The sequence below is a fragment of the Rhinatrema bivittatum genome, chromosome 17, assembly GCF_901001135.1.
Source record: "Rhinatrema bivittatum chromosome 17, aRhiBiv1.1, whole genome shotgun sequence".
In the NCBI taxonomy this organism is placed as follows: domain Eukaryota; kingdom Metazoa; phylum Chordata; class Amphibia; order Gymnophiona; family Rhinatrematidae; genus Rhinatrema; species Rhinatrema bivittatum.
The window spans coordinates 39,722,353-39,739,247 of record NC_042631.1 but is presented as its reverse complement, the minus strand read 5'-3'; the positions used below and the strand labels follow the sequence as shown (position 1 = coordinate 39,739,247).

Below are 16,895 nucleotides of genomic sequence, written 5' to 3'. Positions count from 1 at the left end.
GATTGATCTATGATTAAAATAATGTGTAACATAGACAATACAACTGTTATCTTCACACAGTTATGAGGTCTACAATTTTTTGATTACATTTTGTTTATTATTTTTTGTATGTTGGGAATTTACCTAAGGTTCTCTCAGGGAATTCTGATTTTTTTTATTTGTTTTTTTATCTACCATCATTTATTATGTTACCATGTAAAACAATAAATATGTTTGTCCATCACTTTTTAAAAGTATGAGAAAATAAATGGCTTTGTAAAACAGGCAAAAATAATTTTATATATTTTAAATAAATATGTATGACAACAAAATTAAATAAACCACCAATGTATGAATGCTTAAGTTATCTCTCAAAGGCACTTAACCTTTCTCTATGCTGAGGGCACAAGGATCAGTAAAGATGGTTTTGACATTAGGACAATCAGCCTGAATCTTCCAGGTGTTGGCGAAGGCAGCTGCCGTTCCTTCCACTATACCACTGATGGTTCTGAAGTCATCTGCCTGGACATTGTTGAAGTTTCCACAGAGACCTTGTTGGAGAAACACAAAATATGTGATTTTTTTTTCCAACAGTCATTCCACTGGGGAGGAAGAAAATAGTGACTAAATGCATTTTTTTTACCGCTAGTCTGATCCTGGAAAGATGGATCTAAGGTCATGATAGCTTGCATGATGGGATTCATCTGAACCATGATCTGTAAGTATGTGGATATCTGTAAATTGATATAGAAGGATGAAGGTCTCATGATCATGATTTTGTCTGTGAAGAAAGGAAACAAGTTGCCCTCAGCATGATAAAACAAAAGATTATTATTATATCATTATACAAGTCCATGCTACAGCACTACTGAAAGTCTCAATTCTAGCTACTCCATCTCCAAAATGCCACATTACACCTAGAAAGAGTGCAAAGAAGGACCACAAATATGATCTTGAATATGGAACAGCTTCCTTATGAGCGGTCTATAAATGACTGTAAATAAATAAGAGATTCAAAACACTAGAAGTCAAGGTTAGAAAAGAGATGACCAAGGGAAGATATGATAAAAGTATACAAAGAGCACTGAGTAGTAAAACTTAGCATGCATGGTAAGACTGTTTTACACACAATGAAAATAGCATGCTATGCAATAAGGCCTTATTGCTCATCTTAAAATGATCTAAAAATACATTAGCAGAAGCATAATAAAATTAGCATCTCCATGCATGTAAATGGAGGAAAGTAATGTGTAAATGAAGCTATAGCATTTACCATGCACATAGCATGTGCATGGTAAATATCATGGTATGCTTATCTTATCTTTACATTTATATCCCATCTTCTCAGATCTATAGGACTGCCCAGGGACTTACAGCATATATAAATCAACATTTCATACATATACTTCAAATCCAACATATCAAAACACAGTTCAAAGATACAAGTTCATATACTACACATTTTATTTATTTTATACCCTGCCTTTCTGAGAACACCCAGGATAGCTTACAATATAAAGAAAATAATAAATAAAACATATAGCCCCTCCCTGATTATCATAAGTACAAGGGAAACATTCTATACCAACAATCACATGAAAAATAAAAACCCAGATGGCAGAATTCAATTAAGATAACAAACATTAATACCACAACACTGATAGACAAAATACCAACTATCAACATAAGCAAAACATAAAACAGCAAAAACACCAAAACTACCAAGCACAAAACTATGCTTTCCTCAGCTTTAAACAAATGTGTTTTCAACAGATGCCTAAAGCTTCAAAGGTCATGTACTTGCCTGATCAGATATGGCTGACTAGATGGACTATTTTAGTCTTTATCTTCCATCTTTTACTATGTTACTGTGTTATCATTCCAACCAAAAGGAAATGTGCAAGAAAAAACTCATTCATGAATCACGGTAAACCTAATTCATCAAAAAGAGGGAACCTCCAACAAACTATCCTCTTGCAAACACAATAAGCAGGTAGGTACATGCTGTCTCAACATCTCCCTAAGATAAGCCAGGCCCATTTCATTTAAAATCATTCATCAATACATAATTTCAAAATAAAATAATAATAATAATAATAATAATAATAATAATAAAACAAGAAATTCCACAATTCCAAATGATTCTTAGTCCCTAGGGATAGAGACAGCTGGGTCACAATTTTATAAACATAATACAAAACTAAATTAAACAAAAAAAAAATAAGCTTCATTGGTCAGGGTAATCAAAATATCTCCCAATAGGCCTTGCAAGCCTCTGCAACTCCCCACTGATAAAGCAATATCCCTAAAAATGGACTTGCACTTAATAGCCTAAGTGCAAGTAAGCTTTGCAGAGATCAAAATAACACGTTAAATGCAGTTCATTGTGATGCATAGCCTAAAGCAAATGCTCTGGAATATAGGAAAATATAAAATGCTGTAATAAATAAATAAGCAAATATCTATTAGCTTAAGATAAGTAATATCTTTCAAAGCTTTGGTTCCCTCAGATATTCTGTTTCCATCACTGGCCACACTATAGGCCTACCACACAGCACAAACTTGCTCTGCCTTGAGCTTAAACCCTCAAGCAAACCTTGGCATTTTTCTGGGTCACTGGCAGCACTGTCATGAAGTATTACTTTGAAGGCACCTTCAGGCCTAATTTGGTACTCTTCCTACATTTATTCCCCGTATCCTATACAAGTATGTCCTGCATCATGATGGCCCTAGACACCTTGCTGCATAGATCACAACCCAGAGCTAAAACCCCGGACACTGAGTCTAACTCTGAGCGAGGCACCATGATTTAAAACACTTCTGCATGTCAAGGAATCATTCTATGGCCTTGCCACCACCTATATTGTGTGTGTGTCCCATAACTAGGAGCACTTCCCTTTGCCTACACTTCTCCCAGAAAAGAAATGCCTTCTAACTGCCTATATGATCATGTCCATCACCCCCTGAAGCGTGTGAGCAAACAAAATGACACACTTTTGCTGGCTGTTTACTTCACAGGTGACAACTCCTCATTGCCATGGAGGAGGAGGCAGCAGAGAAAGAAGATGGCAGCGAGGTTCCAGCCCCTCTCTTAGACCCAACCGATGCTACAACTGGGAAGGAGCAGGCCGCTCCTCCCCCACCCCCTTCACCGATTTTAGTGCCGGGACATGGCCAGATTGTCTAAGTTAGTTGTGACCAATGAGGTCATCCTCTTCTTCATCCATGGGGCCCGGCGAAATGAACGCCGAATGAGCCAGGCCTGACAGGGCTCTGCAATTAAATTCAAACCTCAGGCCCTGCCAGGCCTGGCTCATCTGGCGTTCATTTCATTGGACCCCCCATGGATGAAGATGAGGATGTCCTTGTTAGCCACAACTCAGTCAGCCTGGTCATGTCCTGTTAGGGCTTCTTCGCAGGGGGTGCCATTTTGGAATAAGCCTGCCCCTGCATAACCGGAAGTTGGCATGCGCATGCGACATAGTAAGAACATAAGAATTGAAATGCTGGATCACACCAAGATCCATCAAACTCAGCATCCTGTCTCCAACAATGACCAGTCAGTGTCACAAGTGCCCAGCAGATCTCCAATAGTTGACCTATTTCTTGTATCTCACTCCCAGGGATAAGGGCTAGTATAACCCCACTTTCCCAGTGGGTTACCTTCTGAGCACTGGGGCAGCTCTCTCAGGGTGGGGAACACAGTCACTCAGGAGATAGGCTGGGGATAGAACCTTCTGCCTGGCCAAACTGGGCCAAAGACACTTTCGAAAAACACATTGTCCACATGGTACTTATGCTCCAAAGATAAAATAGAGGTTACTGAAGAATTAGTCAAGTAGCAAAGAGATAACAAAATACAGTTCTGGAAATAAGTTCCGTAGGAAATACTCTGTCATATCTCCAAGTTCAATAAATCACAGCTCTTAAATAAGGTCAGCACTGTAAGAACAGTTTCCAAATTGACACTAAAATACTAAAATTCCTCTGGCATTCCCTCAGGTCTTCTGGGGACCCTGGAACAACAATTGCACTCCCTTTTACCTTTTAGTGTGGAAAGTAAAGGTTCCTACACTCGCAAGCTCTTAATAGTCACTGTTCATGGTATGGGATTAGCTGGACACCCTGCAAAAGCCAACTCAGGATCAAACTCACAGGTTCTCCTCTCCTGGACCAGATCTCTTCACCCCACTTCACTCCCACTCTTCTTCCCAAATCCTCTGCAATAGCAGGTACAATTGTACTGTCACTTGTAAAACAGCACAGCACTACTGAAAGTCTCTTTGGAAGCATAAACTCTGTACTCTCGCAGCTACATGGATTGGATCCAGACAAAGTAACCTCCTTCCCTTGGGCCAGTTGCAGTTTCTTTTCCCTGGAACGAAGCTCCAGCAGGTAACCTTTCCCCTAGGTCCAATGTTCAGTTCTTTTTCCAAAACTCCCAATCCCCTTCCTCTCCAGCTTCTTCTTAGACGTATAATTTCTCCTCTGCTCATCTGAGGGCTGTGAAAACACCTCTTGCCACATTATCGGGAACAGAGGCCCCATGATGGGTAGGCCCTGCCACACACTCTTCATGTGGCATTATCTCTTACCATACTGGCTTCTGAAACGCCATGTCAGAAGCCCCCTTTTATATTGTCTCTTAAACTCCTCCCCTTTTAGGGATGGGCCACCCTTCTGTCAGCTTAATAGCCCACACTCCCTTCTGCTAGAAAATTCTCCCTGATTCTGATATCCTTACCCTAAAAGTGATCTTCCTCTCTACCACACTCCTTTGAATTAACTTTTCCTGAAAGAAAAACCTAAGAATAGGCATCACATTCACTGGCTATATTATCCATGCTCCATCCAGTGGCACTTGGGCGACACTGGCTTTTCCCAAGTGTACCTGGCTAATACCTGTTTATAGACTTTTCCTTCAGGATCTTGTCCAAACCTCTTTTCAACCCCACTATGTTAGTTGCCTTGACCACATCCTCTGGCAACAGATTCCATAGCTTGATAGGGCGCTGAGTGAAAAAATGCTTCCTATGATTTTTTTTTTTTTTAAATCTGCTGACTGCTAGTCTCATGGAGCGTCCCCCTGAGCTGTTTCAAAGAGTGAATAACCATTCCCCCTACTTACCCGTTCCACCCCACTCATAATTTTAGACATCTCAACCATATCCCCCTCTAAGTCATCCAAGTTAAAGAGCCCTAATCTGTTTAGGCGTTCCCCTTAAAGAGCTTTTCCATTCACGTTATCATTTTTGTCACCCATCTACGTACCTTTTCTGTCCGCTATGCTTTTTAATTTTTTTTCTTTTTTTTTAAGATGAGGTAACCAGAACTGCACTCAATATTCCAGGAGCAGACGCACATGTGTACTTGAGATTCCAGAGTATGTGGAAAATAGTGCGCGTACTGAAAAATGCACCCATACTTTGAGGAGCAAGGATACACATACTTTAAAATTTGTGCAGATGGCTGCACACACAGATTTTAGAATACTTGGCAAATCGCCACAGATTCCCATGCACATGTATATGGGGCCGTGTGGTCATGTTTGAAAGTTAGGCTCTAAGTCTCATAATGAAGAATGAGAGAGCATCTGATGAAACTATCAAGTAGCAGGTTTAAAACAAACAAAGGAAAGGAAGTAAGTCACTTTTAGGCCTATTTACTAAGCTGCAGTAAAAACTCCACAGGATTAACTAAACTGCAGCACCTAAAGTTTATTCAGGTCTGTGTCATTTTCCCCCACACTGCCAAAGCCAAGAAAGTTACACATTCCTTGCTATGGCAATAGACAATCATGGCCCCCATCCTGTTAGATTTAATGGTTGTTAAGGGTGGCAACTGCCGCACCAGCAAGTTACCCCCATATACTCTTTTCTGTAATTCCATCCTCAAAGAAGTTGATTAAGAAGGCTGGGTATTTATTCATTGTATTGACTTGAAGTAACACTAGTATCTAGCTCCAGGTTGAGTGCCTGATGTAGGCTTCGAAACCACTCTCATGGGAACTGAGCATATTATGTTCTTGCAAAAATAAGGTTAATTGTTTCAAAGCAAGCTTTTCGAGAAACTTACCCAGAACTGGTAAGTTAAATTTGTCAGACATCTGAGTAAGCATCACCAGGATGCTGTCCAGGTTTCAAAGTTTGGTGAAAAATAGCCTTCTTAAAGGTTGTGGTGAAAATACTACAATATTTCCCCCTGTGAGGGAACCCAGGGAGGTCATGGAGCCTTGCATGGTCCATGCACCTCCCCATTTGCCCCATGCCCAAGAGCAGACCAAGACAGTGGCTACATATATCTCTAAAATCAAATAGAATAGAATGGGGGATTCACAAATCCGGCAGCGGGTGCCCTTGTTATAAAGGTTTAGATAAAAAGCTTCTTTAGTGTCAAGTCAGTAAGAAGAATTCTTCAATCTGTTTCTGCTGAACTAGATTTCTAAACCCATCATCAATGAATGTTTTTAACATCAGCAGTAGTCCAGCATGATTCTGCCTTTAATTGAAAGTGTCTGTACCATTAATACTGTACTGTAGCTTATCAAGAATGCTCTATGGAAAAAATGAAAGAGGCTGGGAGAGGACAGGAGATCCACAACAAACATCATCATTCGTAAGTGTGAAGAGTGAAATTCTCAGTAGCTTTGGCGTGCTCTTATTTTCTAAAATAAATGCTGTCATCCTTACACTACAAAGGAAGGACCCCGAAATAAAACCTCCTTACTCTCTACTCCAGTGGCGTTAGAGCCCTAATGCCCTCGATAATGCCATAAGGCCTGTGATGTCGCTCTAACACATTTTGATAAATGACCCTCTTTGTGCCTACCAATCAGATGGACTGTGAGATCACAGAAAACCTTTATGGTAGTAGGAAGGATAAGAATGGCCTAAGGGGCATGCTTTTTCTGTGTCCTAGGATCACCAGCAGCAGTAGCCATCTACAACTGAGCTGCTCCTTTGCCACTATACTATGGGCTGGAAGTGAAGGCATAGTGAGAATCCCATGGTAACGGGGGGGGGGGGGGGGGTCCTGCAATAGGTACAATCGCTGCCAGCGTCGCACCAAATAACTACACCATAAAAGGTGTAGTTATTTGGCGTGAAAATGACAGTGAAAGGGATGCGTACCTTTTGCTGTCTGAGAAGTCTTCGCAGAGTCGGCCGCGGTGCTGCCCCGACTCCTCCTCTTCCGGGGCCAACTCCGCCCCGAGCTAGCTATCGCACGCGTGCGATAGCTTTAGAAAATAACCCCTTATGTAAAGCCAGTAATGACCACAGTCACAGTGATTTCTAGTGCTCAGGGTACATTTTTGCACATCATTGCCTATTCTTCGTCTCACTTTCCCCATTGCTTAGATATAAGTACCAGGAAATATTTTCACATGTTCTTAGATTGGGTTATCTTTAAGAATATATTTAGATTGTTGCCTTATGGAAAGTTTCTCGATACAGCTTTTCACTAGAATATCTAATTGCTTTAGGTTGGGAGAGAGGATTTCAACTCATACCTTTATGAAAATGTGCACACCTTTCATACTCTGCTCTAACTCCATGTCATTTGGAGATGCTAGTTCAGTTCTGTTTTTCTGACTCCCACCCCAATGCACTCTTACACTCATTGCCTTTCAGAATGCACTGGGATGGATATGGAAAACCAGGACAGGGTCAGAATCTATTTATGATGTGTAGTAGGTTGGCAATATTGTAGAAAGCAATCTCTTCATCATAATTTAAAAATGGTGGCTTGTGCTAGGTACACGTAGACTCTGAATTTGCATCAAATTATTCAATGTCCTTTCAGTTTTGTGCCTGGATCAAAACTAAGGATGCGCGAGCAATCCAAAATCAAACTCAAGCCAGGCAAATTCAAAGAGTCTGCAGGATACAACAAGAATGGGAAATGACAGACTAAATTAGCCATGTGCTCTCCCTTGCATTTCTGTGTTTCCCAGATGTAGTGGGGGAAATTCATCAGTGGGTTGGGGGTTTATTTTCAGCAAACTGGGAAATTAAAAGTGTGATTTCTCAGAGATCTAAAGTATATTTTTGCACAAATGCAGATTATCTGTACCAAAACGTTTGCTGAGCCAATGCAATAAAACAAAATACTTCAAGAGATTCACACAGCTCTAATCAAAACATAATACTCTTGGACATTTGTGCAATAATTGCCTAATTACATTGGCAGCAATACTGATGTATAGTATACCACTGTAGCACTATCATTCTCCGATTACATGTCTGGCAACAACAGCATTTGGATAGTACAAACTCATGGGCCACATCTAAGCTTTAACATGTACGGCTGCTGAGGACCCACAGTCATATTCCCAGGAAAGATGCATGGAATTTCATTTTAATGGAAGGACAGGATCAGTCATCTGGTTTCCATATTCAGTGGGCAGTTCACAAACACCAGCAGAGATGCATGAAAAACTCTGACATCATAATATTTTTATTCTGTAAACTGTGATTTGAAAGAAAGGTATTATGGCAGAGATGAATTAAATTTGGGAATGCAGTCCAGTGATTAACAGAGTAGACAAACTCACCTGCTACAAATGGAATCGAGGTATAAATGGAGTTCACCAACACACTACCATCGTCTTTGATTGTCGCAATCTAGCGATACAAGAAAACAAGGTGGTTACCAAGCCATGAGCATAGACTGGACAGAATGGGTCATTGAGCAGCAAAGCTAATCAGTTCATTTTGATCAGTTAACTTTGTTTAGATAATCTGCACAAAACCTGAGTGGTTAGATTGAAGGCAGCCATTTCTGCAGTCACACTCAGGTAGACAAATGTAGTCAGTACCACTGAATATTGCACTGATTAGTTAAATTTGAAAACCCTGAATCAGGCCCGCCAAGAGCCAGCCCCCTATTTTGTCCAACTAAATCTGTGCGTAGATCGATTTTGTGCAGATTTTAGCTGGATTGTGGGAGAGAGGGGGAGATAAGATGTATGTGGTTAAAAGCCAGTTTTGACTGCATAAATGTTTTCAGTATCAACCCCAGTGCTCTCTGCAGTTTCTTGTTGTTACTCTTTTGTCCAGGACTCTAGCTGTGCATGCTACATCAATTTTACACACTTACAGTTTGACCTCCATTCAGTATGACTGTAATACTCTTCAAGCAGACTTCAGAGGCTGACATGCCACATTTGAGAATTTCTGCCAAAACTGTGAAATTATTGTCGCCATATGACTGAAACAAAAGAAAGCAAGGCACGCTTACGAAAAAGAGCAAATGCTTAAAATTCATAAAACTGGCATTTAGAATGAGCAAGAACGGAAAAGGGGCAATTACATTCAAAGTAACTGGCACAAGGCCAAACTGTTCTTGAAGTCCCTTTGAGAAAAAGCAGAACTTACAGATATGCAATGTGGAAACCTCATAATGGGTGGGTGTAAGTCACAGGGAATCTGGGAAAGCAATATATGAAATTGGAAGTCTTTGATAGAGGCCAGTTCCTTAAGGATCACTAAACTGGTTTAGTTCACTGAACTAAACCAGTGAGGTACATGGGTGCTTTTTCACCTATGTACCTTGTACTTGTTTTACTAAGAGGCACAGCCTAGGAAGTTTCTCTTTAAAAATGTGCGAATGGTGTACATGGGCACAAAAGCACCTGTGAACTTTGTACTTGCAGGCTGAAAAATGGAACAGAATTATGCACGCACAACTGAAAATTCAATTGTATGCATGCTATTCGCTTCCCAAGGAACGTCTCTTTTCAGTACAGCTAAAAGTATGCACATTGTGAAAGCATTCATGGATTTTTAGCTGGATTAGGGGGTGGCATCCGGGGGGGGGGGGGGGGATCTAGCTTGCTCGCCCTCAGTCACATGGCTAGATCCCTTTGAAAACTGTCCTCCCAGTGCTTAGATTGGCCACCAATCTTTCAGTGTGCCAGTGGTAAACCTTTGTGTCCATCTGCACGCTAACAGGCAAAATGAGGTGCAAATTAACCCACAATCAACTTGTTGAAATTTTTAGCCTAAAGGTCCATATTTCAGATAAAGTTATGCAGACATTTTTGCCCAGATAAAGTTATGCAGACATTTTTGCCCAGTTTACTTTATTGGAATAAATCAGCCCAAATCCTGGTTGGCTGAATATCCAGTCTAAAGTTATCCAGAGTTTTCCGGTTAACTTTAGGGCAGCTAATTCCTTGGATAGAGTCCCCCAGGTAACTTTGCCTTGACAGTCCTGAATATCAGCGATACCCAGACAACATGAAACCACACCTGAGGAATTCCCCCAAGGCTGTCGCTTTATGACTAAGCAACAATTTGCTTGGGCGAAATGTATCCAGTCAGTGGGGGGGGGGGGGGGGGGGGGGGGGGGGGGGGATTTAAAAGATTGGGATTTCTCTAGCTAGCTCCAAACAATTAGCAAGTCAGTCCCAGTCAATATGGACCTCTTAGGCACTAAACCACATAATATTTAGCAACTACATACTAACACCAATAATTTAGCACCCACTCGACCTGAAGTTAGCTGTTGATTGCACATCCTATAAAATGTTTGAGAGGCAAAATGAAGACATTTTGGCTGCTAGAGGAGAGAAGCAGGTAGGCACCAGAAGGAGGAGAGAGTCAGAAGAGAAGAGTAGGAGGACACAGAGAAGAGAGAGAGGAAAGAGAGAACAGCAGAGTAGAGCAACAAGGCAGCTGTGTCCTCAGATTTTTCAGACCCAAGACAATCTGCAGCTGGCAACCGTGCCACCCGCCTCCCTCTCAAATGCCAGTCTGATTGCACATCTTGCATTGGCCTTTGTAAATCATTGTGCGGTGGAAGAAGCAGTCATCGGTCAAACCTGGATGAAAGCAGGGAAGGCTAGTACTGGGTTAAGGATGATGAAGGGCAGCACTGAGGCAGCAGGAAACACTCCCACCGTCTCCCTGTACACCCAGCCGACCTCTGCCAGCTGCGGGAGGCAGCCAGCAGATCTCCCACTGCTGCTGTTTTAACAGTACAAATTATTCACCTTTCCTTACTCTCAGATTTTCCTCCTTCAGGGGCAGATTGACCTATCAAGGCTTCAGGCCTGTCCCAGTGGGGCAGTCAGGCCAATCAGGTGGTTAAGTGTTGTTTGCTCTGGCCCCGATGCTTGCAGAGCTGCATCTAATATTGGGCCCCACAGCAGCCCATCTGCTACAGCAGGAGCCTCCCCGAGGTTTTCAAATGCTCCTGCCTCTTTATTTTGTTTATGGTAGCAGCAGCAGCTCATTTGGCCTGCTCGTCTCAGCTCCACCTTACTGCGGCTGTAGGAAACAATCCTGCTGCCTCCCCTCACCATCCGTCCTGCCTCTGCAATCCATAGGAGGCAGCCATCATATAACCCCACAGCTGCCTCACTACCAGTTGAATGCCTCCAGCTGCTCTCTGCCACTGGCTCCCCTCATACTGGGGCTGTGGTAAAACATAGTAATTTAAAATAAATCATTGGGCCTTCCAGCCTGGCCCTGCTCACATGAAGAGACTTCCCACAGCACCAATAGGCAGCCCACCCAGACCATGTTTAGGGACCTTGTCTGGATCCCTTCGGACTACCAATATATGTAAAAACATTTTTTTATTTATTCACAGGTGGAGGGAATTAGAGTGAATGTATGTGTGAACGTGAAAGAGAGCATGTGAGTTGATAAGTACGTGTCTCCTTATCAACTCACACATACGTTCACACATACGTTTCTCGATTAATCTGTTAAAATATTTCTTGTTAATTGTATCATGTCCCCATAAAGCTTGCCTTCGGACAACTCGTATGTAAACCAGTGTGATATTTCGAATCGAATATCTGTATAGAAAAATAAATAAATAAAATAAATGTGTCCCCATGATTGTGCAAATGAGTCAGTGAGAATATATGTGAGCATGAGAGACAGCAGTGAGGATATATGTATTAGGGAGAGAGAGAGTGTGTGTGTGTGTGCGCATGCACACGTGAGAGAGAGAGAGAGAGAGAGAGAGAGAACCAGTAAGAGAGTATATGAGAAAGTTAGCATGTGAGAGAGGCTGCTTGAGTGGACCTTTCTTATAAGTAGAGATTGAGATAATAGGAGGTGTGGCATTTGAGTTTGGGTTATGGAACGCGAGTTGCTCTTGTGGAGATTTCTTTATAATGGGGCCTAGTCTCTCACTTAGTATCTTATGGAGAATATTCTTTTCTGTGCACTCCCTGCTAGACTGGATACCCCTCAGTTTAGAGAGACTTGGTTAAGAATTTTACTATTTTTGTGAGTTGTTTTGCTGAGTTGCAACCCAGTACTCCTGGTGATGGACATTCCCCTGATCCAGAGGCCAGGCCTCTGAACATAAGAACATGCCATATTGGGTCAGACCAAGGGTCCATCAAGCCCAGCATCCTGTTTCCAACAGTGGCCAATCCAGGCCATAAGAACCTGGCAAGTACCCAAAAACTAAGTATATTTCATGTTACCGTTCCTAGCAATAGCAGTGGCTATTTCATAAGTCAATTAATAGCAGGTAATGGACTTCTCCTCCAAGAACTTATCCAATCCTTTTTTAAACACAGCTATACTAACTGAACTAACCAGGTCCTCTGGCAACAAATTCCAGAGTTTAATTGTGCATTGAGTGAAGAAGAACTTTCTCAGATTAGTTTTAAATGTGCCACATGCTAACTTCATGGACTGCCTCCTAGTCTTTCTATTATCTGAAAGACTAAATAACCGATTCACATCTACCCATTCTAGACCTCTCATGATTTTAAACACCTCTATCATATCCCCCCTCAGCCGTCTCTTCTCCAAGCTGAAAAGTCCTAACTTCTTTAGTCTTTCCTCATAGGGGAGCTGTTCCATTCCCCTTATCATTTTGATCGCCCTTCCCTGTACCTTCTCCATCGCAATTATATCTTTTTTGAGATGCAGCGACCAGAATTGTACACAGTATTCAAGGTGGGATCTCACCATGGAGCAATACAGAGGCATTATGACATTTTCCGTTTTATTCACCATTCCCTTCCTAATAATTCCCACATTCTGTTTGCTTTTTTGACTGCCGCAGCATACTGAACCAACGATTTCAATGTGTTATCCACTGTGACGCCTAGATCTCTTTCTTGGGTGGTAGCACCTAATATGGAACCTAACATTGTGTAACTCTAGCATGGGTTATTTTTCCCTATATGCATCACCTTGCACTTATGCACATTAAATTTCATCTGCCATTTCGATGCCCAATTTTCTAGTCTCACAAGGTCTTCCTGCAATTTATCACAATCTCATTGTGATTTAACTACTCTGAACAATTTTGTATCATCTGCAAATTTGATTACCTCACTCTTTGTATTTCTTTCCAGATCATTTATAAATATATTGAAAAGTAAGGGTCCCAATAGAGATCCCTAAGGCACTCCACTGCCCACTCCCTTCCATTGAGAAAATTGTTCATTTAATCCTACTCTCTATTTCCTATCTTTTAGCCAGTTTGTAATCCACGAAAGGACATCGCCACCTATACTATGACTTTTTATTTTTCCTAGAAGCCTCTCATGAGGAACGCCTTGTGAAGGCGCGGATAAAGGTTCACCTTTATCCACATGTTTATTAACTCTTTCAAAAAAGTGAAGCAGATTTGTGAGGCAAGACTTGCCTTGGGTAAAGCCATGCTGACTTTATTCCATTAAACCATGTCTTTCTATATGTTTTGATGCTTAGAACTCTTTCCACTATTTTTCCTGGCACTGAAGTCAGGCTAACCGATCTGTAGTTTCCTGGATCGCCCCTGGAGCCCTTTTTAAATATTGGGATTACGTTAGCTATCCTCCAGTCTTCAGGTACAATGGATGATTTTAATGATAGGTTACAAATTTTTACTAATAGGTCTGAAATTTCATTTTTTAGTTCCTTCAGAACCCTAGGGTGTATACCATCCGATCCAGGTAATTTACTACTTTTCAGTTTTTCAATCAGGCCTACCACATCTTCTAGGTTCACCGTGATTTGGTTCAATCCATCTGAATCATTACCCATGAAAACCTTCTCCGAAACAGGTATCTCCCCAACATACTCTCTAGTAAACACCGAAGCAAAGAAATCATTTAATCTTTCCGCGATGGCCTTATCTTCTCTAAGTGCCCCTTTAACCCCTTGATCATCTAACAGTGCAACTGACTCCCTCACAGGCTTTCTGCTTCGGATATATTTTAAAAAGTTTTTACTGTGAGTTTTTGCCTCTACGGCCAACTTCTTTTCAATTCTCTCTTAGCCTGTCTTATCAATGTCTTACATTTAACTTGTCAACGTTTATGCATTATCCTATTTTCTTCTGTTGGATCCTTCTTCCAATTTTTGAATGAAGATCTTTTGGCTAAAATAGCTTCTTTTACCTCCCGTTTTAACCATGCCCGTAATCGTTTTGCCTTCTTTCCACCTTTTTTTAATGAGTGGAATACATCTGGACTGTGCTTCTAGGATGGTATTTTTTAACAATGATCACACCTCTTGCACACTTTTTACCTTTGTAGCTGCTCCTTTCAGTTTTTTTCTTACAATTTTCTAATTTTATCAAAGTTTCCCTTTTGAAAGTTTAGCACGAGAGCCGTGGATTTGCTTACTGTCCACCTTCTAGTCATTAATTCAAATTTGATCATATTATGATCACTATTGCCAAGCGGCCCCACCGCCGTTACTTCTCTCACCAAATCCTGTCCTCCACTGAGAATTAGATCTAAAATTGCTCCCTCTCTTGTCAGTTCCTGGACCAAGTGCTCTATAAAAATGTCATTCATTCCATCCAGGAACTTTATATCTTTAGCATGTACTGATGATACATTTACCCAGTCAATATTGGGGTAATTGAAGTCTAAATTCAAAAAATTCTCTTAATGGGTAACCCCACGAGGACAGTAAACTAAATTGAAATACGTGGTGTTTTAAAGAATTGAAAAACCTTTTATGCTGTACATATCAAAATTTACTTTAGAAATTTGAGGACCATCATACCACCCAGTGCTCACAAGTCAAACTTGCTTTCATGCACTTCATTTGGGTCACTTTTAATCAACTGGTCCATGTAGCTCAGTTCAATTTTTTTATAATTTTTTAAGTAATAAATTTAAAAGAAGAACTTCCCTTATTCATCCGCTGTCGGGGTCATTCATCCCGTAGCTGTCGGAGATACTCGTCCGACGCGCGCGTTTCGCCAAAGTAGCTGCTTCAGAGACATGTATTCAGACTCTCCTGATCCAGCACTCCCCTTGATTTGGCGGGGGATACAAACAGATCTTTAAGCATTACTGAATTCTTACAAAAAGTGCTTCAGTGGTGTTAAGGGTCCATCAAATTTTTCTAAAAAACATTAAAGGCTTAGGTTAAATTCAGCGATATTACTTTTTTGCAAACAAATGTCTTAACGATGTATACTTGCAGAGGGAAATAACAGATAAGCTTACCGAACCCAACGCCGTCTCCCCGCTCGAAGTTCTTAGCGGTGGAGCGGCTTGGGTCGGTCTGAATTTAAATGCAATTGCGTCTGACATCCACCTGACAGTTGGAAGATTCCTGATTTTGGCGGGCAATCACCAGAAATGAAACCATTCGATGTCTTTATTCAAGCCACCAGGGGTCACTGATTTCAATTGAAAAATCCACTTCTGTTCGCATTGTCTCAAGGTCTGTACACGATTTCCACCTCTCCAGTGCTGATTGATGATTTCTAGCACGGTCCATTTGATGTCATCAAACTCATGTTTAAATTCTTTGAAATGAGCAACTAGGGGTTCCTCAATTCGGTTGGTATTAATGCAGCATTTATGTTCAGTAAGACGGATCTTAACCTTCCTTTTTGTCATGCCTACATAAGTTAATGGGCACGGACAAAAGATGGCATAAACTGCATGGGTTGAATGACAAGAAAATTCAGGCAGTAAAATGGTTTTCCCCGATGCCGTGACAATTTGAGTCTGAGGGGACTTTAAAGGGCAGAAATTGCATTTGTCACATGTTTGAACAAGTTCCTTGTTCTGTATGGGTTTAGAACAGTTTGAGCGTACGACATGGTCCCGAATGTTTTTGCCGCGGGAATATGCAATCCGCAAGGGTTGATTCAATGAAGGATGGATTTGTTGAATAATCTTCCAGTGTTCCCTCATAGCTCTACTGATTGGGGCCGACAGAAGGGTATGTTTCAATACCACAGTGTGTGAGCTCGATCCTGGCTCAGGATTTTTTGGCAAAAATAAATAGTCTCTATTCGAATAAAGCGCTCGCCGATAGGCCTTTTTAACGCAGTGTGTCGGATAGCCGCGTTGTAAAAAGCGGTTAGCCATGTCTTTTGCCTGAGTTTTAAAGTCCTCTTGATCTGCACATAATCTCCTCAATCTGAGGAACTGGCCCACAGGAAGATTAGTTTTAAAGCTGGTCGGGTGAAAGCTGTCATATCTCAGAAGATTGTTGCGATCATTTGGCTTGCGGTATATACTGGTGACAAAAGCGGTATCTTTTTTCTTGATCAGAATGTCTAGATAAGAAATTTGATCACGGTGATACTCCATGGTAAATTTTAAACAGGGGTCCAAACTGTTCAACCATATATGGAACTCTTGTAACGTTGATAGGGATCCTTCCCATATGACAAAAACGTCATCAATATAACGTTTCCAACATTTCAATTGGGATATCCATTGACAATTTTCTGTGTGTGAAGTCTCAAACCTGGCCACAAAAATGTTTGCCACATCCGGAGCCATGGCAGCTCCCATGGCAGTTCCTCGAATCTGTAAATATTCCCGCATATTCCCGCGGCAAAAACATTCGGGACCATGTCGTACGCTCAAACTGTTCTAAACCCATACAGAACAAGGAACTTGTTCAAACATGTGACAAATGCAAATTCTGTCCTTTAAAGTCCCCTCAGACTCAAATTGTCACGGCATCGGG

At 41.3% G+C, this 16,895-nt stretch overlaps 1 protein-coding gene across 1 annotated transcript in view; it reads right to left on the bottom strand.

The window, feature by feature from the left end:
- Positions 1 to 16,895, bottom strand: part of LOC115079483 (mucin-5B-like) — a 289,301-nt gene that overhangs the window by 186,780 nt on the left and 85,626 nt on the right. Inside the window, exons 11-14 of the mRNA XM_029583107.1 lie at positions 9,079 to 9,189; positions 8,534 to 8,603; positions 623 to 760; positions 366 to 530 (exon numbers count right to left, since the gene is read on the bottom strand). Coding sequence (XP_029438967.1) covers positions 366 to 530; positions 623 to 760; positions 8,534 to 8,603; positions 9,079 to 9,189 — 484 coding nt within the window. The remainder of the gene's footprint in view (positions 1 to 365; positions 531 to 622; positions 761 to 8,533; positions 8,604 to 9,078; positions 9,190 to 16,895) is intronic.